This window comes from Hyperolius riggenbachi, chromosome 9 (genome assembly GCF_040937935.1).
Source record: "Hyperolius riggenbachi isolate aHypRig1 chromosome 9, aHypRig1.pri, whole genome shotgun sequence".
NCBI lineage: Eukaryota > Metazoa > Chordata > Amphibia > Anura > Hyperoliidae > Hyperolius > Hyperolius riggenbachi.
In genome coordinates, this window is record NC_090654.1 from 171,691,627 (window position 1) to 171,719,482 (window position 27,856).

Consider the following 27,856-nt stretch of genomic DNA (forward strand, 5'->3'; position numbering starts at 1 on the left):
TATAGATAGATAGATAGATAGATAGATAGATAGATGTAGATGTATATATATGTGTATATATATATATATTTATATATATATAGATATAGGTATCTAGGTATATATGTAGGTATGGATATATCTTGTTATGTATGCATGTATGATACATACCTACATATATATATATATATACATACACATAAATTTACATACATGTGTATGTACATCTATTTAATGTTTATTGCATGTTTATTTTACTTTGCCAACACTATCTGAATTACATCACACTCACCAATCAATTGTAAAAAAGATTTTTATTTTTTAATTACAAACGCTTGGTTTTAAAAAACAATAACAAAACGGATTATAAACACTTTGTACAGCTATGTCCACAAACAGACCTATATTTTTCTATCATGCCACCCATTCCACTGCTTCGCATTATGCAAGGCCTCAAACTAACTGTTTTGGGCAATTTGTGGCACAACCCCATTCCACTGATGACAAGGTGTTTCCTGGCACCGTGGGCTCCAGTTTGCCACGGTACATACAGCTGAGATGGGAAAACAGTCACCACAGTCAAAAAGTACATATTTACAAATTGTGATACGTATTGGGCCTTTCCACGGTACCACGGTAAGAGTCAAATTGCGGCAGGGGTGGCGTCAGTGAACGGTTATATAGCACATGCCCCTGTGCCTCCAGGCCATAGGTGTTTTGTGAGTGGCGGCTATAGGACTGCGGTGAATAATTCAAGTGCTGTCTGCCAGTGTTCTGTGCCTGCACTGGTACAGAGGGTGGATACGGTCCATGTCCTTGCTGTGGATTGGGCGATGGGGTAAACAGTGCAAGTGGGTTGTCTGGGTCCAATTTTTTCCTCTCTGCCAGGCTAAAGAGTTGTGATAGGCACACCTGACAAGCAGCCCTCTGTTCGGGGTCCAAGTTTCGCAATTTTTTGGCCATAGCTTGTCCCACACAATCAAACTCGTCACTTTGTCGGGATTGGAAAAAATTTTCTAGAACGGCTATGGGCTCAGTGCCACTGGAAGAATTATTGCCTCTCTTTCGCCGGTTGTTCGCCCGCAAACTCTGGGACCCAGCGGGTCTTGAAGAAGACGTGGGTGTACTTGTCGTGAGGTTGGGTGTGGCTTCCACGATGCTTGTGTCTTCTTCCAAAGACTGCATAAAAGAAGAACATGAAAACGTTACACCATTTCACATGCTTGAGACAGAGAGGAACACAATTCGCTGTAAATAGTCATAGTTCACTACCCACTGCATATTCCTTTTGTGGAAATGTTGTACACATCTGTACCCTGCTTAAGGCGACATAGTGGTGCACTGCGCAGCGATTGCTGCAACGTTTAGAGGCGTACTGCACAATGTAAGTTATTGGACACAACGCGCCTACAGCGCCGCATCGTGTGCTGTGTAGTGTGCGAACATTTGACAACGCTCGATAAACAATGCGCTACCAAAAACGGCAGTGCCTTTGTTTCTCTTGTAGCACTGTAACCATCGTTTACCCTCCCTACAAACCCCCGCCCTCCCATGTCCTACATCCCCCCCACTCAATAAAAGAAGTATGCAAGGCCTACTGCTATGCCACTATGTTCAGACATATAGGGCTCACTTCAGTAAATATTGCTAGGTGGTAGGTAGCAGCAAATACCAGTTGCATGCCGTCACACCAACTGAGCTATCAACGCGTGTTGTGGACCATACTTTGTATAGCCGCAACACGCGCTGACAACTCACTCCGTGCGGGGGGGGCCCAAATTAGTGGGAGCTGCTAGCGCTCCACCTCTAACGCCATTTGCTGTGTAGCAAATTAATCGTTAATTACTTTTTCAGCTCAACAACATATAATAAAATCCTGACCTTTTAACACACTGTTTGAATAATGATGGAATGTACAGTTCATACAATGCATTTTCGTAACATACCGTCCCACTGCCCAGGATGTCATCAGGTGTTGAAGCCAAGGCAGAATCTTGCTCATCCAAATAATCCGTTTGCTGCATTGAGCCCATAGATTCATGGTCCAGGTCTTGATCCCTTACAAAACTCAGTAGCGAGTAGTACCACAAAGTTGAATGGTATACCTCCTCACTACCAGCACCCGATCGCCTGCTGTCCTGTTCTTTATACGTTTCTTTTTTGTACACTGTCCGCAGATTTGCAATTTTCTTCTTTACAAAGCTGACCGTGGCTTCAGGGAGAAAGGTACGGCAGTATTCTGCGAGTGCCTCGTAATCAGCGTCCTTCTTGTACCGGTTGGAATAATCCTTGCATTGTTTCTGCCACAAACTCGGCCGGGCCTGGTACATCTCTATGAATACCCGCAATTGTTCTGCTGTCATCGTGGGAGTGCTTCTGGGACGTGGCATTCTATGGAGAACAAAAAAACACCAAAAATGTTACTTCTTTATCATGGGCCACATCAAACATACCCATAATTTGTTGGAACATTACCCCATACAACACTACAATTTGTCCTCATAATGGAAAACTTACATAAAATGTGTTGGTCTTCAATCGCAATACACACAGTGGCTCTGCACAGACTTCTCACTGAGGCCTCCACTCAACAAAGCACACTGCAGAATGGACAGTAGGAACTGTGTATTGCTTTGTCAATAGGGGGGGTGGGTCATGTAGTTGTTTGCTTTGATGTTTTCAAGCATTTGTTTGGGCTAATGAGGGCACGCACGTTTCCATTGTTCTTCAATTCATTGACGTTTCCATTGTTCTTCCATTCATTGGATGCCAAAAAAATGAACCGATTCTCAAGAATTCACAAAGTATCGGCATTGACGATTGCACATTTTGTACAAATGTTCAGATTCTCAAGAATTCCAATATTGTCGACATTGACGATTCTACAATACCACATATCTTCCGATTCTCACGAATTCTACAAATTATCGATGTACAAAACGAACCACATTCCAATTTGCGTGTAAGAAACAGTACAAACAATGTTTTATTTTGGGCTTGTGAACCCCCCCCCCCCTTCGCACGCAAAGTATGACAAAAATGGTTGGGCGATTCAAATGCAGTGTTCAGTGTATAATATTCCACATGTGGGCACTATTTTTCTATGTACGATTCAGAATGAAATTTTTTTTTTTTTTTTTTAATCGCTTCTCCTGCACGCAGCTGACGGCCGACGTACGTCGGGGGCGGAGTCATCCATTTTCCCCGCCGCGCTACAAGACTTCGGGAGCCAACGCCCGAGGCTCAGAAGACGGCGTTGCACGTGGCAGGCGGCACGAACAAAGGTGCTGTGTCGTCGCACTGTCTGCTGGACACAATGGCTTCCCAGCATGACTCCGAAGTGGAAGAGGCAGATGAGGGGGGTGGAGGACACACATCAAAAGGTAAACCGACGCGTGAAGGACAACAGGTAGGACAACATGGCCAGCATGAGGTCCCAGGCGGACTCTTGAAAGATACACAAGGCGTACAGGCCGCAGGGTCACATGGGGGACCTTTTGAAGCCCACCAAAGCAAACAGAAAGCCCTGCCAGTTGCCCATCAATCCGAAAACGTTGCCAACACACCAGAGATGATGACAGCGCAGCATGGCATAAAAAGAAACGAGGCAAAACAAGCACAGTCAGTTGCAAGAAACCACAATCGCACACATGCCACGAAAACCACCAATGATAGTGATGGGGTACCATTTCTAGCCGACCAAGGCAACAAAGCCATGCCAGCTGCACGTGAATCAACAAAAGCTGCCAACACAGTTGAGACAATGCCAACGCACCACGGTTTAAAAAAGAACAATGAGCAGGAGCCAAAACAAGCACTGTCAGTTGCAAGAACACACAATCGCACACATATGTCGCGTGATGCCACGGAAACCACCAATGACAATACACCTGGCACGCTACGCACCACAACTGCTTTAAATACACAGACACTTGGACACAGAAGTAACGCCACTGGGCGTGTATCTAAGCAAGCCACCAAGGCCACCAATGAAAGCTGTAAAGTGCGACGAACAGAATCAAAGCCTTCGTGTCCAAAAGTCACTGTACCACAAACTGTCAATCACAGTGTGTCAAAGAGCGTCACTAAGTGCACCAATGTTACGGCACACTCCAGAAAAAGTAAAATGCCAAAAACAAACAAAAAAACACACCATACAAACACTGCCGTTGCAAAAACAACTGCAGACAATGTGACAGTGTCCACAAAGACCACCAATGTCTGTTCCAATTCTCGTTCCACCAAAGATCCATGTAAAAGGAGATCGACCGAACAGAAGTCGCCTGCCAAACGGCAGAAATTGTCGTTTGCCGATGCCATTGCGCAGCCTGTCACTGAACACCGTAAGAAAGGTGCGACTGACGCTGCACATGATGATAATCCCAAAAAAGAGAAAAAGTATGCAAAAGTTGAACCAAAGAAGAAGAAGCTGAACACACGACATAAGTGTTCTCCTATGACCAAGGGAGAAGTAAGGATTCTTGTGCGCCACTTTGATAGCAGAGATTATGACTGTGTTCTGGGCACCTACCGCCATCCAAACATCCGCAAGAATAAAATATTAGACAAAGTGGTGGAAGAGTTGAGGGAGAAATTGGGGAAGGTGCGAGAACGCAGTGCACTAATAAAGAAATGGTACGACTTGAAGCACAAACAACGCCGCTGCCTAAGCAGAGTGAGAGAGGAGTTGAAGACTTGTAAGTATAAACGCTTTTTGGTTACCCTCGATCCCACCAACACTGCATTCCATCTCTCCATTCCTGTCTCTGTCCTTGCCATCTTGTGTCTATTAATTTTTTCTCCTTCTGTAGGCCAAGTGACAACAAAAACGACAAGGAGCTGCCTGCCGACACAAAGTCCGCCACCGAGGGAGAAAGAAACCCATACAGGTAATGAAAAAAATGTTGTCCACACCCACCTACCTACATAGCTTTTAGAAGACCACCCGACAACCACCCTCAACAACCCCCCACACACCCCCCCCCCCTTCCGCCTTATTCGCCAACCCTCCACTCCCTCCCACTTCGGTCCCCAGGGAAATATTAGGTCTGGATACCGCTCCCCGGGCCAAAATCTGTTGACATCCAACTCCAATGCCTGGTCCCCAAGCCTGTTTGGGCACCCATTTTTCCCCATTTATTCTCAATTATTGACTGCAACCAATGTTGAATTGTGATGCCGCTTCATGTACTGACGTTAAAGGGAACCAGAGAGGAATAACCAAGACCAAGGATTTTAGACATACCTGGTGCTTCTTCCATCCCCATAAGCCTGGATCGTTCCCACGCCGGCATCCTACGCTTCCTGGATCCGCAGGCGGACGCGGCCAATTGGCCACAGCACAGGGGTTCCCTCCATACCCCTACGCATTTGGCGGCGCAGTTGTCAGCCTCATGCGTACTTGTATAGAGGGAGCGCCCTGCGATGATGAGAATCGCCCGTTGGCCGGCTCGCGGCAATGACGCGACCCATTAACGCCGGATCCAGGCAGCAGAGGACAGTGGCGTGGGAACGAACCGTGCGTATGGCCCTGGAGGAAGGACCAGGTATGTAGAAAACCTTTATTTCATCCTCTCTGGTTACCCTTTAATGCGCGCCGTGAAGCACGCATAGTAAAAAAAATGCTGGTCCAAAAGTCCTCACTGTGACATTGCCATATTTTGTTTGTCTTCACTTTGCAGAGCCTGTTGCCGTACCATTACCAGAGCTACAGAAGATTGTCAGCCAAGGCGGAAATTCAACCACAAGCGCCGTTGAAGGTAAGAGACACACTGTCCGCAGATTCATGTTATTCATCAAGGGATCCAGAGAGGGAGGTAGCTACCAAAAAGGGAATGCTTTTACACATAGCTGGGACTGCCTCCAGCCCCATAAGCCTGGAAGGCTTATGGGGCTGGAGGAAGCCCCAGCTAGATTTTGAAAATTATTTTTCTACATCTGTGGATCTCTGTAAGGCCCCATTCACCCCGGGTTTTCTTGCAAACTGACTTGGTTATCCCGTCCACTGATGAGAAACGAGTACTGAGGCAAATAACCACGAGTCGTTTTGTACTCGTCATTAGGATGCAAATTGCGTGGGATTAGTGACTGACTTGCATGCAGGCTATTTTCCCTAATACCAGGTACTTACCAACAGAATGACGAGTAGACAAATACTCGTGGTTATTTTAATTATTACTCGTCGATCATCACTGCTCCCGTCATGCTAGCAGCTTCAAATGGTTTGAGATTGCCCACTATTGAGTACTTTGGTTTGATAAAACTGTATAAAACAGTGGACTGACACAGTTGTTTTTGATTGGTTCCGCAGCCCATGTGCCAACAGCACCCCCACTTCTAACCACCAATGACACTTTTCACAACGTTGAAGATCAGCCAGCTGCAATCGAAGGTAAATAAGCATCCCTGTATGTGCACATTTATTATTCACAGCGGAAGGATGCAGTCCAATCCGGATGCTAAAAATGCCCTCAGACATGGGAAAAGGACAGCCTCCCTCCAACCCCTCCTCCCCCCCACCACCACTCCACCCCAAAACAAACAAGGACAGTTTGAGCCCAACCAACGACCCAGTGAACTCTTGGTTGACAGTACAATACGTTGTGAATAGGAGGGGGACGTTGCGCGATTGCATTGCTGACTAGTCCAATGAAGGACTGGGAATGAGGTGGGGGAGGCGGAAAACGCCTCCCCCACCAGGAGGCGTTTTCATTGGCTCCTGGTCCTGGCATTCCATGTAAGCAATTGCCCTGGGTTAACATTGGATGACAGACTCAGGAGCCAATGAAAAAGGCACCTGACCCCATCACATGACTTCTGTCATCATAGAGACAGCAACACATCAGTGGGGTAACAGCCAGTGAAGTCATGTCATCCGGGGACCAGAGGTAGAGGTAGTGCTGCGATTTGCGTATTCGGGTGCACAAACCGAGCAGCGGTGTGTGCTGCTAAAACACCGCCGGCCCTTTCATGGATAAAGTTGTATGTAACCAAAATACCAAACTCCTATGTGCCAACTCCTCTGCCCTTTTATGTACTTGTAGAACTGAAGGACATTACAGTGCAAGTCGACAACGACAGTGACCAAGACAGCACAGCCTCCAGTTCTGGTAAGTCGTTGTATAGTGCTCTACCAAAAACACTGTACTGACATGACAGCATGTCACACGGCTGTTGGCAATCTGCCAAACCAAAAAAGAATGTAGGTAACTATAGTGGCTGTGTCAGGACATAGAAAATTGATGAACGGCGACAACTATGCTTGGTCCAATTAGGCATGTATAGTAGCTATACTTGTCCTACGCGAATTTCTATACTCTGGCAAGTATAGTGAGGGAGCTATATAACACAGTACTGGAAGCGGTAGAGTAGCTATTATGGGAATAGTATAGTAGGTTACTGGGACAACTATAGTTGTCCAAGGTGTAGTGGAACAACTATGCTATGTAGCCAAGGGCAGGTCTCATTGCTATTGTAGGCCCACGATCCTTTATTTACGGAGTGAACGATTCAACCGAAACTTGGTCAACTATAGTGCTACTGTGGTAAATAAATACCGTCTATACTCGACTACAACTCGAGAAATGTAGGACTCAGTTACATACATTTTCACAGTTCAACTCAGTGCTATGGCCAGTTTTCCCTATAAACTCCCCCTCCCCTTCCAGCTGCTATTGTGGCTGCCGTTCTCTCTCCCCGGGTGTCCCGTCTCTCCCCCGTGTTCAGTGAATCAATGCAGTGTAGAAAGGTGACATACGTTCCGTCATCCACGGCTCGCCGGCATGAGCGGAGAGGAGATCAGAGGACACAGCGCGCAGCGGTGGATTAGGTAACGTAGCTTCTACACTGCATTCATTCAGTGAACACGGGGGAGAGAGGGGACACCTGCGGAGAGAGAGCGGCAGGCACAATAGCAGCTGGAAGGGGAGGTGGAGTTTATAGGGGGAAACTGGCCATAGCACTGAGTTGAAGTGTGAAAATCTGAAGCAGCACCTGGTGAGCAGGCGGAGTTAATGGCTGCAGAGTTTTATGTACTACAGCCATTATCTTCTGTTCCCCAAGTGCAGCCATTATTACTTCTGGACCACAAGTGCAGAGCCAGTAACCACCCCTAGTCCCCACCTGCAGCCATCAACTCCCCAAGGCTGACTAGACTAGACTTGAGAAAATACCAGCTTTTGGGGGTCAAATGTGGGCGTCGACTTATACACGTGGTCGACTTCTATCCGAGTATATACGGTACTGTGCTAAATGTATTTTACAAACGATACTGGTACAAGAACAATCGCGATATCAGGGCATCTAGGCTTGCTATAGAGGGTGATCAATGTCTCTCTATGTATATTGGGACAAGTATACCTACCTGACTTTGGCAAGAACACCACGTACTGTTGAACCTATGGCTACATAGCATGGTGTTGTCCTAAAACATTGTTATTGATTGGTTTATGGTTTTTTTTTTTTACAGATTTTTTGGAAAGGAAAAAGAAAATTTTGAAAAGGCTACGCCGAGTCGAGGAGGATATGGTCGAGATCAACCATAAGCTGCAGAAACTGCAGCACATTGGAAATATGGCACTTAAAGTGCAGGAGGAGGTCTCTTCTTTAAGAGCTGCAGTACTCCAGCTGTGATTTTTTTTGGGGTTTTTTTTTTTTTTTTTTTTGTACCATTATTGTGTCTGTTTTGAAGTGACCAGTTAAGGTGCCGTATTACACGTTTTTTGGGCCTACACAAAGGCACAAACTTGTGCTAATCGCTGCAGGACGCTGCTGCTGCTGCGGGCACACAATAGTTTTTAGTTACAAAAAATATCATCTTTGCTATATGGTCCGCTTTCATTGGAACCTTTGTATGGCTACGTTTCCACTGTACAATTGCGTTTTCCCATCCGGAAAATCACATGTGATTTTTCTGAAAATGAAAGAACCTATGTATCTTATACACGATTTTATGCATATTTTATAAAGAGTTTCACTTTCCTAGGGCTTCTACCAGACCCATGCAGCCATCGTGTGCCCTCGTACTCACTCACTGCTGCTCCAGTCCCGCTCCCCCCCCCCCCCCCCCCCCCCCCCGCTGGCAGCTTGATGACCTCGGAGGTCTGCGCCAGGCATTGCGTACATTGGTCCGCATTCTCGGCAGTGCCGGAACAATAGCATAACATTTGTATGCGTTACTGGTTCAATGCGTAACCATGTACACATGGAGCCAGTGACACGTTAAAATGTAGGCTTTTTATTGTTCCTGCAGTAGCAGGAATGTGTAGAAATCTTCTAAATGCCGCCAGCGGACGTCCGAGGTCGTCAAGCTGGCAGCGGGGGACTGGAGCAGCAGTGAGTGAGTATGAGAGCACAGGATGGCTGCATGGGGCTGGTAGGAGCCCCAGGTAAGTAAAACTCACTTTTTTATGTTGCTTGCACCTTACCTTTCTAAAAGGAAGGGTTGAGGCACATGCAAATAAACCCAATCCACTTACCGTGGGCTTCCTCCAGCCCATGGGAAGTGGTAATAGATCATGTAAATTCGATACGTTACGCTGGAATGTAAAGGCATTGGTACTGCAACTGTGTTTGGCCCATCAGAACACATCGGAGGTTAATGCAGCAGTGATGTGCTAATTGCTGCAGGACGCTGCTGCTGCTGCGGGCACACAATAGTTTTTAGTTACAAAAAATATCATCTTTGCTATATGGTCCGCTTTCATTGGAACCTTTGTATGGCTACGTTTCCACTGTACAATTGCGTTTTCCCATCCGGGAAATCACATGTGATTTTTCTGAAAATGAAAGAACCTATGTATCTTATACACGATTTTATGCATATTTTCTAAAGAGTTTCACTTTCCTAGGGCTTCTACCAGACCCATGCAGCCATCGTGTGCCCTCGTACTCACTCACTGCTGCTCCAGTCCCGCTCCCACCCCCCCCCCCCCCCCCCCCACTGGCAGCTTGATGACCTCGGAGGTCTGCGCCAGGCATTGCGTACATTGGTCCGCATTCTCGGCAGTGCCGGAACAATAGCATAACATTTGTATGCGTTACTGGTTCAATGCGTAACCATGTACACATGGAGCCAGTGACACGTTAAAATGTAGGCTTTTTATTGTTCCTGCAGTAGCAGGAATGTGTACAAATGTTCTAAATGCCGCCAGCCGACGTCCGAGGTCGCCAAGCTGGCAGCGGGGGACTGGAGCAGCAGTGAGTGAGTATGAGAGCACAGGATGGCTGCATGGGGCTGGTAGAAGCCCCAGGTAAGTGAAACTCACTTTTTTATGTTGCTTGCACCTTACCTTTGCCGGCACACAATAGTTTGTAGTTACAAAAAATATCATCTTTGCTATATGGTCCGCTTTCATTGGAACCTTTGTATGGCTACGTTTCCACTGTAGAATTGCGTTTTCCCATCCGGAAAATCACATGTGATTTTTCTGAAAATGAAAGAACCTATGTATCTTATACACGATTTTATGCATATTTTGCATGCCTATTTTCGCAATATCCCTAATTTACATGTTCTGCCTAGTAACATAATGTAAAGTTTCCTTTTGCTGCTAAGAAAACTAATATGTTATGTGACTTCTAATGTGGCTTGTATCTCTGTCTTTCTATGACTTTTGTATGGCGTTGTGGCTTATCCATATTCCTGTTTTGTACGTTTTTTTTATAACAAATGTTTGAAATATGGTTGCTGGACCAAGATGGCAAGGAAAAAATGGTGGCAACAAAGGAATAAATGGTTGTCAAAATCAAACTGCTTGTTGTTGTATTCAATGTAATTCGACTGTGTATGAGTGTACGGATAATTGGCCTATGAGAAAGGTGAGAGATGATTTCGTTATACAATCCCATGTTTCACTTCATCTGCCACCTTTCTTGTGGACCAACCAAGGTAAACAAATGGTAATAAACAAGTGGGATTTGTTTCTAGGGCAACAATCACCTTGTCGTGTCCTTTACGGGTCCTGCAAATGGCACCCGTAAAGGACACGGCCCCGGAAATTCCTCCAGACCAGGGTCAGCTGTGCATGCGCGGCACGGCCACTCGCACACTCCCGTTGTCTGCAGCATTCTGCGCGTGTACCGACTGGGCCACTTACCCGGCAGGATTCGGAAGAACCAGGCAGTGATTGAAGATGATGAGCTAGCGATCAGGCCAGAGGGGGCTGGAAGAAGCCTCAGGTATGTATATTTTCTTTTTAAGGCCCCATCTTAGCTATACTTGAAGCATAGATGTCCTTTAACCCAGGGGTCCCCAACCTTTTCGGACATGAGGACCACTTTGACGCAAGACATTTTCTCCAAGGCTCCGGGATGAGGAGAAATCAAGCGCACTGCTCTACGTCCTGCCACCCCCCCCCTTCCCACATACCAACACAGCAGAACATCAGCTACTCAGCTGACCCAGAGAAGTCGCCCAAGAGGATCAAATCCTGATCCCCGAGGGGGTGACACCATTCTTGCGGACCAAACAAGGTAAATAATTGTTAAGAAACAAGTGGGATTTGTCGTGTCCTTTACGGGTCCTGCAAATGGCACTGGGCTTTTTAGGACCCGTAAAGGATAATATTTAACACAAGCAGGACTGCGGCCCGTAATACACACTACAAAGGCATCATAACAAGAACCCTCATTAGGAAGAAGCATAATAATCTCCTTGACGGAAGACACACCTGTGCTCGGGCTCTGTTTTTCTGTGGTTGGACCTGTGTTCGGGCTGTGTTTTTCTGTGGTTGGAGCGGTGATCCCGAGCACAGGTTGTGTTGTGTACTGCGTGTTGCAACGCGCACAAACATACGCGTTGCAACACATAAAATGCAAATATGTATTAGGTACAATAGGAAACCTAGGATTACCGTCCTCTCATCGGCTTGAGCCGTACAAAAGGTGAACAGAGTACAGAGTCACTCCGCTTTCCCGCAGTTGCAGGCAAGCAGACCGACCACGGAGCTGTGTGTACTGCCAGGACAGTACTGCCAGGAAAACATGGTGCTTGCCTGTTGCCTGTACAAGGCAGCAGCAATGAAATCAGTCGCCCATTGATAGTGGTCATTGGCAGGGTGGTTAAACTCCGCACCACTGGGCCACAAAGGCGCTACATACACCATGAATGTAACGACAGCACTGCAAATCAAAATGGGAGTATGCACTCACCTTCCCCATGAACTGTCTTTGATGTTGACACATGCATCTGTACACTTGTAATTTCACGCTTGTGTGTGACGTAGTAAAAAAAATACAATATTGACAACTGTGTAGATAACAGAAAACACTTTATTGATAGGGAAATGACATGCGTAATAAAGGCTATCCCAAAAATGACATGCAAAAGAACCCCAGGACTAGTTTTCCAATGTCCCTTCTTCCAATGCTCCTTGTTTTCTTTGAACCTAGGAGAAAAAAGAAAAGGATATACATATATATATGTGTGTGTATATCTATCTATCTATCTATCTATATATATATATATATATATATATATATATATATGTGTGTGTGTATATCTATCTATATATATATATATATATATATATATATATATATATATATATATATATATATATATATATATATAGATTTTGTGCACTGACCACGCGTTTATATATAACGCCCAAAATGAAACTTTCCACATCCTTGGCAAGGACAGCTGCTTCAAGACAACTTCACAACAGCTCAGCACTGGAAAAAAAAAAAACCTAGCTTCCATCCCCTCAGCAGATCCACGCCCCTCTGGACATATCAATCTTAGGTAGGAACACCCCTTCCAATCGCACGGTCGTACACGGTTCGATCGAAATGTAAAACAACTGTTACCGATGGCCCACAGATCGATCCAAATTTTCCGCCCGGTCCGATCGACGCTTCGATCCTTATCGGTTCGCGATCGATCGGAAACAGCCCCGAAAAGCCACCGATTTGAAACCGATTCGATACCTATATCGGATCGATCGGTCGAATCGAGTACATAATCGTCAAGTGTATGGCCTGCTTTAATACTGATATCCATAAGCACATAAGCACAATAGCCACCTTATACTGATATGTTAGGGACACAATGTCTACCTAATGCTATCTGGGGGCACATCAAAGCTATCTGGGGGTTCATGGCTACTTAATTCTTGTATTTGGGGGCAAGTAGCTAGTTCATTTCTGTATTTGGGGATACTTAATACATGGAAGCCATCTCAATGTTAGCTTAGCAGTAATAATACAGTCTGTTCCTACCAACCCCAAAGGCTAGACAGGCTGCTAAAATGATAAATATATTTTAAAGATATTGTTTTTGCTGTGTTATCAATGTGAATTGTTAAGGTCCTGTATCTTTTTATTTGAGGATTGTATTGAGTTAGTGGAGTTTGAGGCAGGTCCAAATTCCGCATTGCGGCCTATAAGTCTATAGCCATGGAACAGTTTCCCCCTTTCTAATGGCCCATACTCACGGGCTACAATTGTCGCCGCAACACGTGAGTATGAGGCGCAACACAGGCGCGCACCCCGAACCGTCGCTCGTCGCTGCTGTCGCCAGGCGAATGGCGCTGTCAATCGCCTGGCGACAGTTGCAGCCGCAACTCCGCCGCAACTGTCGCTAGTCCGCATGGGTATGTGGACTAGCGACAGCAACCAGCAGGGAATACCCTGAGCTTCCGGCGGGGGGAGAAACATCAGCGACAGCTTCCGTCGCATCAGTTGCCAGGTCCCTCCGCCATGTGTATGCGTAGGGACCTGACGACGAGCTGTCGCCGGCCTGTCGCGCACATGCTCCCGTGTGCTAGCGACAGGCCACAAATGTAGCCCGTGAGTATGGGCCATTAGTTACAGAAAAGCTCTGCTATCTTGGCTTTATTTAGCAGAAAACGTCTGTTTCCTTATCACTGTACAGAAGCTCATGACTGCTTACTCCTCAGTACAAAGAACAACATATTCTTTACTGCAGCATTCTGGCCATTGTCCTTGAACACTTCCATCCCACTGTATGAAAGAATACCCCTGCTCTCTGACTGTTCCAAACACACACACTTTCTGGATGCCATGCAGGACATCACTGCTGTCTGGTCACTGTTGTTCAGAATGGCTCAACTGTCTAGTCCACGTTTTCAGAAGAACACATCTACTTTCTCTTCACCATTCAGAATGTCTCAGTTTTCCAGTCATTGGTCTCAATTCACTAAGCAGTTTAGAGTAGTCTACAGATGGTTTTTAGTCTACTGATGGTTTGGTGTAATGTTTTAGACCTGGTCTAAAACATTCGGTAATTAGGTCGGTAAAGCAGGGGAAATGATCAAAAGATGCAATTCACAAACGAGTAGCTATGTGTAACAATTGCGGAATTATTACCGTGGTCAGCGCACAAGATGTGCGCTGACACTGCGGAAATCCTCCACAAGCGTGTAATATAACAGAACCCAGCTATGGTGCTATGCACCTGTAGAGGGAAATTCACACTGGCAGATGGAGCTGTGGAGTGCAGAGGAAAACAGCCTCTGCCCTGCCACAGATGCCAGATGGGAATTGCACGAGTTGAAGCAAAGCAGGGCAAGATAGCCCTTAAAGAGAGAGAGAGCACAGAAACAGAATGGATGTGTGTCCACCAATCTAGTCGCCACCCAGCGACGGTGAACACATAACAGCGGAAATGAAGTGGGAACGCAATCGCAAGACTGGCGATTGCCAATAGTGACACAAGACTGAATCAGACAGAGCACAAGTGTAGCAAGAAAGACATAGCAAATAACAATGATCAGAACGTCAAAGAAAATAACAAACGCTAGCTAAACGCAAACTCCGCACTCATTCGCAACAGCAAATGCGTTAAAGACACGATCACCGCGCGTTAGGCGCCCAGTGATAAGCGTGCCACCCTAACTAACCAATGTAACACAAACACGAAAATAGAGAACGCGAACGCTTGCTAAACGGTTACCTCACCGAGCCTACAGCAAGCGTTCGTACCAGACAAGACAGAGAGAAGGAGTAGCCAGCAGCAATCGCAGCTCTGGACTACACTCCCAGACAGAGTACTGAAGGAACCACCACCACTACCGCTAGGGCGAATGCAATCCAGACAGACAGACAGATGGGGCTACCAGTAGCAACCGCTGCTCTGGTTAGCACCCCTAAGGCAGAATACAGAAGGAACCACCGCCACTACTGCTAGGTCGAATGCGATCCCAACAGACAGAACGATTTCCTGTCGACCGCAGCTGGCGACAAGACAATCGTGACAGATAGACAGTAGAAGGCAAACAGATAATGCAACCTGACTGCGCAAGAAGGAATGCCTAGTGCACTCCCAAGGAATTACTCTAACATAATCTTAACAAATGATTAGCATAGGCTGAGACTCCAGGTAAGTCAGCAGGAACAAACCATCATGACCAGCAAGGAATTCTGGGAAGAAATGGTTTTCATACTGCAAGCCATCAGAGGAAGCAGCTAAGCAATTTGCATGACAAGTGGATGCAAATTCCTCCCCAGAATAGCAACTCTGCAGCTTGCAGAGTGGAGACAGGTCTCCAGGGACCTGCCGCACTCAGATTTACAAAATGGTCAAACAGCTGTCTGCCTGTGCATGTCTGCCTGTGATAATTACACTATGACTGACATTCTTCTCCTCTGGTGAGCACTCCTCTGGATACAATGAAACTCCTGCATAATTAATTCAAAAGGTTCCATCCTCAGATCTAAAATACCTCACAGTATTACTTTACCAAAAGAAATCAGCTGATCTAATCTCTGTCATAAAAAGTGTGTGTGGTTACTCCTTGTTTGCCTTTGTGAATTGCATCTTTTGATCATGTCCCCTGCTTTACCGACCTAATTACCAAATGTTTTAGACCAGGTCTAAAAACAGGTCTAAAACATTACACCAAACCATCAGTAGACTAAAAACCATCAGTAGACTACTTTAAAATGCTTAGTGAATTGAGGCCATTGGGTGAAATAATGCCTCTGTTTTTCTGACTACTGTGCTGAGAAACATTTACACCTTCTGGCCACTATTGACAACAGTTCACCGTGCTTCTGGTTCATAAGACTACTATTGCACGCAAGACACAGATCAGTCCTCTCAGCTGCCGATCCACCTTCAATCTATATCGCTGTTCACAATGTTGTCACAAGCTTTCTAGTCACTGCATAGAAGAGAATTTCTGATTTATGCAATGTGTCCAGTGAAAAGATACTCTCACACAAGAACAAAATAAGCAGCAATGTGATCTTCACGTTTTCTTTAAGCATGTTTGTAAAGGGCACCATAAATACTCAGCATTTCGAATTACATGCCACACAGGCCAGCACAAAGTGAAGTAATAGAGATGGACATAGCTAGCCTTATATTTTAATCTGTGCTAAACAGGAACGATTTTAACTGCCTAAACCACAAATCAAGTTTAGGCCTGCACTGGAATGTGACAGGTGGAGAATGACGTATGTCTTCCCTTGGTTGCTGTGTGCCATCAAATGGACTGAGCTCTGTGCTGATAAACTAAACCAAATGATACACACAATTTCACAAATATCACAGACATAACACGCCATAACCAGCTAAACTATTCAACCAAACCGCAGCATCTGGCTTATTTAAATCAGTGGAGCAATAAAAGGATGTTTACATGTGAATGTACAGTGCTCATAAACCAGGCAAAGCAGATGTCACCTTACAGCAGAGATACTTTCCCCAAACTGATGTTCCCGTCAGTGTTCTCCAACACGGGGTAAATACAATATCAATTCATCTGGTAAGGAAAATGTCCTGCAGCCTTCATTCTGTGGGACTGATGTCAAATGCAGAAACATTTGTACAGGTTTCATGAAAGAAGACATATCTAACAGAGAATGATCTATTGCGAGCAGGATCTCATAATATTGTGCAAAGTTCTGATACACATACTATGGTCCATAATATGCGTGGACAATTTGGGCGCCAGTCGCTAGTGGACAAAATGGACCCCACCATTGACACCAATACAAAGCAGCAGCAAGTGGGCACCCAAGTGGAAATTTGGATGCCTGATAACTTGTATAGTTTTTTATTTTTTCTACAATAAATCGATAAAAATATTAGTTTTGCAATATCTGACTTCCTTCATTTTAGTTGGGTTAACTTACATTATGTTTATATTCTGTAATACAAACATCTTTAATTATTCTTAACATATCACATGTTGATTTTGCCATATCCTGAAAAATTATTCCTTATCCACTTTATTCTAGGGTCAATTTTAGGGGAAAGCCATTTAACTTATTCCTATGTTTTTGGATATGGGAGGAGTGCCTGAAGGATAGCTGCACAGACACAGGGAAAATATACAAATTCTGTGCAATTTATGTCCTGTCTGGGATTCAAACCGGGGACCAAGTGCTGCAAGACAACAGTACTGTCCAGTAAGGCACAGTGACACAGGGAGCCGTAACACAGAGCAAGGAGCATTTAGATTTAGTGCTAACAATAAAAGTTAAAGATAACAAGCTCCAATAGGGCCACAGGACAAAGGTAACCTGGGCATATTGCAGCTGCAAATACAATAAAATCAGCAAATACAACTGCTGACAAACCTCCCCAAATTCTCCCCTCAGCTCTACTATGCTCAGAGGCGTATCTGGGTAATACGGCGCCTATGGCAAAGAATGAAATTGTGCCCCCTCTCCCCCTGTACAAGTTTGGAGGGTTCAGTCCAACAAGAAATTAGACTACGTTTCAAAACTGTCAAAGAGGCTGTCTAGCTTTTATCTGCAACCTGCACTACTGTCATAAGACAAATGTGTCCCTAGATACTAGAGTTAAGTAACTGGGTTACCCAAATACCAGTTTAAAATGCCCCCCATATACAAACATTTGGGTGCCATGGTCCTCTAGATATTAGAATTAACTAGTCATGTGCCTCAAAATTAAATAGCTTCCAGATAAAATATTAAAGTAGTCACATGCCTCTAGATAAAAGAATCAAGTAGTCACATGCCATCAGATAATTCATGAAGTAGTTATGTCCCGACCCAATAAAAATATAGTTGTCACAATAATCCAGATAAAATAATCACACATCTCCAGATAACAGTGTTCTCCCCAGAATTTTTTTCCAGTCTGGTGGCATGAAAAAGTAGCCGGGTGGGGCAATATGAGAGCATGCAGGGCCGGTGCTTCTGTGCCCAACTCTGCTTACAACATGGGAGGAGGTGAGTCGAAGACAGCCGGGTGCTCATCAAAACTAGCCGGGTGGAGCACCCGGCTAAAAGAGCCTGGGGAGAACACTGAGATAAAATAAGTAAGTAGCCAGGTGCCTCACATTAAACAAATTAAATAGGCAGGTGCATCAAGACAAACCGTATAATGAAGCCACGTCCATCCCGCATACATAAATCAAGTAGCCATGTTCCTCAGATAAAAGAATTAAGTAGCCATGTACTCACACACACACACATATATATATATATATCTCAATCAGTATTAGGTAGCATGATGCGTCCCTAGATATTAGGTAGCCATAGCTGTCCCCCAATTGCTGGCTGGGTGCAGGGAGCTTGCTGGGGGCTGTGTGCAGGAAGCTGGCTGGGGCAGGGTGCTGGCTTTCAGGGGCAGAGTGCTGGTGTTCTGGGGCAGGGTGCTAGTGTTCTGGGGCAGGGTGCTGGCTTGCAGGGGGCAGAGTGCTGGTGTTCTGGGGCAGGGTGGCTTTCAGGAGCAGGGTGCTGGTGTTCTGGGGCAGGGTGCTGTCTTGTAGGGGGCAGAGTGCTGGTGTTCTGGGGCAGGGTGCTGTCTTGTAGGGGGCAGGGTGCTGGTGTTCTGGGGCAGGGTGCTGGCTTGTAGGGGCAGGGTGCTGGTGTTCTGGGGCAGGGTGCTGGCTTGCAGGGGCAGGGTGCTGGTGTTCTAAGGCAGGGTGCTTTCTTGCAGGGGGCTTTCTTGCAGGAGCAGGGTGCTGTTGTTCTGGGGCAGGATGCTGGCTTGCAGGGGGAAGGGTGCTGGCTGGCAGTGTGCTGGTGTTCTGGGGCAGGGTGCTGGCTTGCAGGGGGCAGAGTGCTGGCTTGCAGGGGGAAGGGTGCTGGTTGGCAGTGTGCTGGTGTTCTGGGGCAGGGGGCTGGCTTGCAGGGGGCAGGGGGCTGGCTTGCAGGGTGCTGGTGTTCTGGGGCAGGGTGCTTTCTTGCACGGGACAGGGTGCTGTCTTGCAGGGGGCAGGGTGCTGGCTTGCAGGGGGCAGGGTGCTGGCTTGCAGGGGACAGGTTGCTTTCTTGCAGGGGACAGGGTGCTTTCTTGCTGGGGGCCGGGTGCTGGCTTGCAGGGGGCAGGGTGCTTTCTTGCAGGGGTCAGGGTGCTGACTTGCAGGGGACAGGGTGCTGACTTGCAGGGGCCAGGGTGCTGACTTGCAGGGGGCAGGGTGCTGGCTTGCAGGGGACAGGGTGCTTTCTTGCAGGGGACAGGGTGCTTTCTTGCCGGGGTTAGGGTGCTAGCTTGCAGGGGGCAGGGTGCTTTCTTGCAGGGGCCAGGGTGCTGACTTGCAGGGGCCAGGGTGCTGACTTGCAGTAGGCAGGGTGCTGGCTTGCAGGGGACAGGGTGCTTTCTTGCCGGGGGCAGGGTGCTGGCTTGCACGGGACAGGGTGCTGGTGTTCTGGGGCAGGGTGCTCGCTGGGTGCCATACCAGTTCTAGATCAGTGTGCCGCCAGTACTTGGGAATCCAGACCAGTCTGTTGCCACCACCGCCGCTTCCTGAGCATCCTCCACCTTGTAGTACCACTACCAGACCTCTGATCAGCGTGACTCCAGAGACAGAGAAGGGCGCACATGCTGCACGCGCCCCGGGGTACTACGAATGCGGAAGAGACCGATGATGTCACTTCCGCATTCGTAGTACACCGGGCGTGAGCAGCAAGTGCGCCCTTCTCTGTCTCTGGAGTCGCGCTGTTCCCTCCGATCTGGTACTACAAGGAGGAGGATGCCCAGGCAGCGGCGGTGGTGGCTACAGACTGGTCTGGATTCCCAAATAGTGGCAGTGGGGGCGGCACACTGCTCTGAGAACTGTTTATGCAGCGGCGAGGGCTACACCGGAGGGGGGCAGAGAATGCAACGGTGGCATGGGGGCAGGCATGGCGCCCATGGTGCAGTGGCGCCCATGGCACTAGCCATGCCTGCACCCCTTTAGATACGCGTCTGACTATGCTTCCTAGGGGCCCTGCACAATTTGTTACAGCATTGCAGTTCACCCAGCAAGCTGCTCTGTCCGTGCTCTCCCGTCTTCATTCCCACTGGTTGCCTCTTCTCCATGACCCATCGCATGTCATTACCCACAACATGAGCCAGCGGGGATGAGGATGGGGAGCATGGACAGAGCCACCTGCTGGAACAGTCAAGCTGCAATGCTGTAACAAATCATGCAGCGCCCCAGGGGAGCGCACATCAGGGTGGAAACCTGGGGGGGGGGGGGCGTGGAGTGGTGGCAGCGTGCGGGGGCCCTGGAGAAATTCCCCCCTTTGCCTTATTGGTAGCACCAATCATACACAGTGGTGCTTTAAAGATGCAAGCCCCTCTGAGAGGGAGTTCTGAGAGAAGTTTTTAAACACACCTCAAGAGAGATTTCTTTTGAAGGACTGAGTACCTAGGGTATGATTTGGTAAGTTCCACTTTTAAAAACTAGCGAAAATCAAAAAACAAGTGAAGAGACACCACCACAATATGAAAGCCAGAGTTGAGAGCTTAAAGAGAAACTCCGACCAAGAATTGAACTTTATCCCAATCAGTAGCTGATACCCACTTTTACATGAAAAATATAATGATTTTCACAAACAGACCATCAGGGGGCGCTGTATGACTGATTTTGTGCTGAAACCCCTCCCACAAGAGGCTCTGGTACCGTACGGTACTCTGGGCAAACTGCCACAATGTAACAATGACACACACAGGAAATGGCTGTTTATAGCTGTCTGTTAAAGCCAGAACAGCTACATAATCTGCCCACAGTAACAATGTCACCATGTAATACATGTCAGAATGTGAACCTGGGAGAGGAAAGATTTTACAATGAGCAAACTCTGACTAAATCATGTATACATAATTATTGTAAAAATTAAGCACCTTTTTATATTAAATTATTTTCACTGGAGTTCCTCTTTAAGGCTTTTTTTAAGGATTGAAAAAAGTAACCTTACAGTCAGAGGAAGTTTACAATAAGATCAATGACTGCACAAGCTGAGGCACAGCACTTCCAGTGATGGATATCAAAGAGCATTGACAACTGCATTTGTTAAAAATCATTTTGCGTGTTTTAGTGTAAACAAGGTGAACAGACCTTTGATCTGTTAATATGAAAGAATGTTAATAAATGAGGTGATATCATTGTGGTCACTGACAGACAATTTACACCATCACGTGATCTGACATTGTCTGAGGGCTCAGCAGGCTGAAAGGAGAGATTTATTACCTGCCAAATACAGGGATCTGCCCTTCAAAAAGAAAAATGAAAGACTCTTAGACAACTTAAAGTGTGACTCCACTTTCACCAAGAAAAACAAAAATAATTCCCTTAGCTTTATGGCTTGGAATTCAAACAATACTGCAGAATCTTACCTTTCTCTGTTGACATAATTGAGACAGATGTTACTGCAATATGTTCCTGACAGGAATCGCTGATTAAAGGGGCACTATGGCGAAAAATTGTAAAATTTAAAATATGTGCAAACATAGACAAATAAGAAGTATGTTTTTCCAGAGTAAAATGAGCCATAAATTATTTTTCTCCTATGTTGCTGTCACTTACAGTAGGTAGTAGAAATCTGACAGAAGTGACAGGTTTTGGACTAGTCCAAGTCTTCATAGGGGATTCTCAGCAAGGCTTTTAGTCTTTATAAAGATATTCCCTAAAAAGGATTTAAACAATGATGTTGGCCAGCTTCCCTGCTCGCTACACAGTTTTTTGGCAGTTGGACAGAGCAACTGCCATTCACTAAGTGCTTTTGAAAATAAATAAATCCCTGATAATCCCCTATGAAGAGATAGACTAGTCCAAAACCTGTCGCTTCTGTCAGATTTCTACTACCTACTACCTACTGTAAGTGACAGCAACATAGGAGAAAAGTAATTTATGGCTCATTTTACTCTGGAAAAAAACATACTTCTTATTTGTCTATGTTAGCATATATTTTAAATCTTACAATTTTTCGCCATAGTGCCCCTTTAAATTTGGGTCTTCTAACCATGTAATGATTTCAGGAGTTTTAGAAAAGAGAAACACTGTGATTTCCTTCCTGTCCTTCTGTCTGATAAATAATTGTTCTGAAACTGTAACGATCGGTGTCAGCACACAGAGAGAATCTGATTATTGGTGATCCGCAGAATCACCAAGAATACAGATGTATACCTGATTATTGATGACCTGCAGAATCACCAATAATACAGATATGACTAACCTCTGGACACCTATATAGTGTGAGTGTTTGGTGCAACAGTAATGACTTTGAGTAGGACCACCCGAGGAGCAGGCGGCCCTTGGAAGTATGAGGAATACCTCCCTCTGGGAAGTATGAAGACCTTCCGGGCAGGTGCTCAGGTCAGACTCAAGAGAAAAGGTCTCAGGTCAGCCATCCCATCGGTCCTGTTGTCAAATGTCTGCTTCCTCCCTAACAAACTAGATGAACTCCGTCTCCTCGTTGAGAAGAAGGAGTTCAGCAGCGGCACCCCTATCCTCTGTTTCACAGAAACGTGGCTGCATGATGACATCCCAGACAATGCCCTTCACCTTCCGGACTTCAGCCTCATCCGGGCCGACCGTGACCCCAACCTCTCGGGTAAAAAGAAGGGTGGTGGCATCTGCTTTTACATCGGCCAGTCATGGTGCCCCAACTCATCAGTACTAGCCAGGAAGTGCTCCCCTGAGATTGAACTTCTAATCGTCAACTGCAGGCCAAAATACTCGCCCAGGGAATTTTCCTCCTACGTTCTTGTTGGCGTGTACATACCACCTGACGCCGAAGTCAGACATGCCCTGCGTGTCCTCAGTGACACCATTACAAAATGGGAATCAACCCTTCCTGACTCGCTGTTCATTGTATTAGGCGACTTCAATAGGGCTAACCTCTGCCAGGAGCTTCCTCGCTTTCACCAGCATGTGGCCTGCCCCACCAGAAATCAGAACACTCTTGATCACTGCTACACAGTGCTGAAGGATGCCTACAAAGCCATACCAAGGGCAGTGCTAGGCTCCTCGGACCACTCTCTCATTCAACTGATCCCCACCTACAGGAGGCGCCTTGAGTCAGCAAAACCTGTTCTCAAATCCACCAAAGTGTGGTCAAGCGAGGACAAACTCCAACTTCAGGCATGCTTCGACTGTACTGACTGGAAGGCCATGGAATCTCCAAACCTTGACGAGTGGGCGGATAACATCTCCTCATACATCAGCTTCTGTGAAGACTCTTGCGTACCAACCAAGACCGTCAAAGTCTATCCGAACAATAAACCGTGGTTCTCCAACAAACTACGGAAACTGCGGAGGAGCAAGGAGGTGGCGCACAAGTCCGGCAACCAAGTGGAATACAAGACAGCAAGGAACAACCTGAAGCGAGAACTGGGAGCCGCAAAGAGGGAGTACGCAGAAAGGATAAGATGCAACCTGCGATCAAATGATATACGAGCTGTCTGGAAGGGGCTTAAAGCCACCACAAACTATAAGCCTGCCCCACAACACGCAACACCCAGTACTGAGCTAGCCGAGGACCTCAGCAACTTTTACTGCAGGTTTGAGGACCTGGAGGCACCGGGGGAGCCAATAACAGCACCGGCTCACCCCTCTCCTAGCGCAGATTATCTCTCAATCTCGAGCCTCCCACCTCCAGCCGTGAGTGAGGCCGATGTCCTCTTCCACCTGTCCTCGCTAAACCCCAGGAAAGCCTCTGGCCCAGACGGCGTGTCACCAGCCTGTCTGAAAACCTGCTCACACCAGCTGGCACCCATCCTCACTTCCATATTCTCCAAATCCCTCCAGGTCGGCAAAGTCCCTGCATGCTTCAAAAAGTCTACCATTATCCCTGTCCCCAAAAAGCATGGTAACTCCGACCTCAATAACTTCAGACCAGTGGCCCTGACATCCAACATCATGAAAACCCTTGAGAGAGTCGTCTTGTCACACATCAAGCTTATCACCTCCCCCCAAATGGATCCATACCAGTTTGCATACAGGGCGAACAGATCCACTGATGATGCTGTCAACATCTGCCTTGAGCTCACATACGACCACCTGGACAAACCTAACACATACGCCAGGATTCTACTACTGGACTTCAGCTCTGCCTTCAACACCATCTGCCCCCGCATACTGCAGGACAATCTTACAGAGCTGAATGTCCCTCCCACTCTCCGTGGGGGGATTACAGACTTCCTGACTAACAGAACTCAAGTCATTAAGCTTGGGGAGGTCACCTCTCAGCCGCGGACAACGAACACGGGGGCCCCACAAGGCTGCGTCCTGTCACCGATCCTGTTCTCTCTCTACACGAACAACTGCAGATCCAAGGAAAACTCTGTCAAGGTCATCAAATTTGCAGATGACACCACCATCGTTGGACTAGTAACAAACAATGATGAGCAGGCCTACCGCCAGGAGGTTGATAGAGTTTGCCAGTGGTGTAGGGAGAACAGGCTGGTCCTCAACTCATCCAAAACTGTGTAGCTGATTGTGGATTTCAGGAAGCATGCCCCTCCCCCCCCCCAATCTCTATCGATGGCACCGAGGTCGAGAGAGTAGCCAGCGTTCGCCTTCTGGGCACCACCATCTGCAAAGACCTGAGCTGGAAGGAAAACACAGCCTTAACCCAGAAGAAAGCACAGCAGAGGCTTTTCTTCCTCCGCCAACTGAAGAAGTTCGGCATGGCTCAAGAGCTACTGACGTGTTTTTACACCGCCACCATCGAGTCCGTCCTCTGCTCCTCCATCCTAGTCTAGTACACTGGCTCCTCCACCAGAGACAGATACAAACTTCAGAGGGTCGTTAGATCGGCGGAGAGAATCATCGGCAGACCTCTACCTTCCCTTGACCTCCACAACTCCAGGCTACGCTCAAGAGCACGGAGGATTGCTGGTGACCCCTCTCACTCTGGCCAGCGGTTCTTCAGCAGACTTCCGTTAGGCCGTAGATTTCGGGCCATCGCCACCAAAACCTCTAGGCACAGGAACTCTTTCTTCCCCTCAGCTGTCACCCTCCTGAACTCATTAACTCGCTCTGAGCCCAGCACTGGAGCAACATTGTGTTCCAGAACTGCACCCGGTTCATGAACTAATTATGAATCTGGACTTCTGCTTTAGCCGTTTTTGGTTTATGTGCTCTTCCTTTTGTTTTTATCTATGAATCTCTGTTACTGTATGCCCTCTGTTATCTATAGTCCTATCCTTTATCCGTGAAATTGTACGTGCCAAATCCAATTCCGAGCACGACCCTGTCGTGCCTGGCGAATAAAAATGATTCTGATTCTGATTCTGATTCTTCCAGCAGCCTGAGACTTCCAAGGGGATGGAGCCCCAGGCTGAATAGCAGGAAGGCCTTGTGGCTAACTGACCCCTGGAAGGTGGGCGTCACAGGTAGCACTGAAGGCTAATCTCTCTATAGAGAGTGATGGCTCGCAAGGTCGGGCAGGCTAGGTCAGCAACACACGGGCAGATAAAGTACAGAGACAGTAGACTGATTCAGTAACCAGGGACAGGCAGAGTTTGGCAACAGGAAGGCAGATATGCTGAGGTACCAAATCAGAAAGCAAGAGCGAGGTCAACAGAGCAAAGGGTCATAACAGGTAACAAATAGATTCCTAGTCTGGGGTGTGAGGTCCGTGGTCTCAACACCCAGGAACTACTCTATGGTATAACACAGTATTGACACAGAGTTCCTAAGCTGGGGTGTGAGGTCCGTGGTCTCAACACCCTGGAACTGATCTAAAGTATAACACAGTAATGACACAGTAATCCTAAGCTGGGGTGTGAGGTCCGTGGTCTCAACACCCTGGAACTAGTCTAAAGTATAACACAGCAAATAACACAGTAGTAATCTGGCTCAGTGTGAATCCCCAGGTCCTCCTGGTTCTAACACACTGTGGGATCTGACTATGGTCTGAGTGCTTTCACATAAGTGTTCACAACGGCAGACAACTTGAGACTGAGCAGCAATAACTATATATACAGCGGCGCTCCCTGGCGCCACCCAGCGCTGATCAACCAATAACCAATAGCTGAGATCAGCTGACCAACCTGACCAATCTATTACAGAAACCTAGAAACCTCATTTAGCTACATTTAAGTTCTTGAAGCTGCTCTTGAAGTTCTCCCCCCTCCCCCTTCATTGAGCACAAATGACTGATTCTGAAGTGTGAGTGTGTGTGTCTGATAACCCACTGACACCGATGATAGATAGGCATGTGCTGTATTGGGGGGGGGGGGGGGGACTCAGTCTGAAGCCTGATTGCAGGGGTAGTGGTTCTTTAGCCTACTGACACCAATGCTTGAGGGCCATTATTAATGCATGTAATATGTTGGATAATTGCTGCATTTCATATGGGAGTATTTGTTGCTCTTTGTATGGGAGATATTGCTGAATATGTGAGTAATTGCTCTATTTCATATGGTGGTGTAATGCCTGGGCACTAGATACTAGGAGATATATAGAAATCAAGAAGTCGGGATAGCCAAAGGTCATACACATATCAGAAACAGAGGTACCAGGAGTCAGACAAAATCAGAGTCGTTATTAGGCTGAGGTCTAAACCGAGTATCAGATGTCTGCAGTACAGGAGGGATGAGACAGAGACAGAGTCGTAAACAGGCCGAGGTCAAAACCGAATATCAGATGTCTGCAGTACAGGAAGAATGAGACTAAACAAAGTGAGGGGCATGTCGGGTCATACACAGGAAAACAATCAGGAGAATATACAATAGAATATACAATATACAAGACTGATCTAACTAGAGTACATATATATCGGCAGTGTCTGCATATATATAAAGCTCTGAAAACTAGCTGACTTAGGCACAATAGCGAGGCAAGGTCCAGCGCTCAGCGAGATGATAGCTGTAACGGACAGCGAGTAACTGAATGTCCTGGGCTTATATAGAAGGAGTAGATCATAGACCAAGCCCTCAGGAAAATCGGACCAATCAGCAACATCCATGCAGCAAGTGTCAGCTGACCATAGGAATCAGCTGACACACCTCAGACACGCCTCCTTAACCTATAAAGGCAGCTCTGAGCTGCGCACGTCCTCCAAGGGAGACTGTCAGAAACAACACGCTGACTCACATCTACAGGGGAGCCGGGGATGCGTCTGAACAAGGAGGAAGAGGAAGCTTCTTGCAGCTGCTCAACATTGTCAGAGCAGCCTCCAGAGACACAACACCAGATAAGTTTGTTACAGGCGGTCATTGCTGCATCTTATATGAGGGTTATTGCTGCATTTCATATGGAGGTGATTTATGCATTTCATATGTGAGATGATAGATGCCTTCCATATGTGAGTATTTGCAGCATTTCATATGGCAGTAATTGCTGCGTTTCATAAATGGGGTTTAACGTGAGGTAGTGATTATTACAAATGTATTATGAAAATGGTGTTATTGTTAACCACAAGGTATAATAGTAGACAGAAGGGAACACTCATGAAAGTGGCCTTATTTATATTCATAATTTTCATACAGAGGTTCCCTGAGATTTCCCCACCCCCTAAAAATTCTAGAGGTTTCTAAACTCTAAAAAGGTTAAGAAAGGCTGGTCTATGCTGTAGGGGACTTGAATTCCCTCTTCTCCTGTACTTTCAGCCATTAACATCCACTGTTCCACTGGGCATGGGTGAGTTCACAGACCGTACATGCCCAGTAACTGTAAAGGAGAACATTTCCACTGGCCATGCATGAAATAACAAACTGTGC

The 27,856-nt window shown here is 46.7% G+C and overlaps 2 protein-coding genes across 22 annotated transcripts in view; one reads left to right on the top strand and one right to left on the bottom strand.

The window, feature by feature from the left end:
- Positions 1-27,856, bottom strand: part of ERC2 (ELKS/RAB6-interacting/CAST family member 2) — a 1,931,514-nt gene that overhangs the window by 599,194 nt on the left and 1,304,464 nt on the right. The gene's annotated exons all lie outside the window — the stretch shown is intronic.
- Positions 3,296-8,610, top strand: LOC137532347 (uncharacterized). Its single transcript, XM_068252756.1, has 5 exons — positions 3,296-4,868; positions 5,661-5,738; positions 6,290-6,370; positions 7,023-7,088; positions 8,447-8,610. The coding sequence occupies exons 1-5, from the start codon at positions 3,296-3,298 to the stop codon at positions 8,608-8,610; spliced, it is 1,962 nt and encodes a 653-aa protein (XP_068108857.1).

Excerpts from the sequence above, each read along its gene's own strand:
- LOC137532347 (XM_068252756.1), top strand. The coding sequence starts at position 3,296 with ATGGCTTCCCAGCATGACTCCGAAGTGGAAGAGGCAGATGAGGGGGGT. Across the intron at positions 4,869-5,660 it reads GGAGAAAGAAACCCATACAG|AGCCTGTTGCCGTACCATTA; the intron begins GTAATGAAAAAA and ends TTCACTTTGCAG. Across the intron at positions 7,089-8,446 it reads CAGCACAGCCTCCAGTTCTG|ATTTTTTGGAAAGGAAAAAG; the intron begins GTAAGTCGTTGT and ends TTTTTTTTACAG.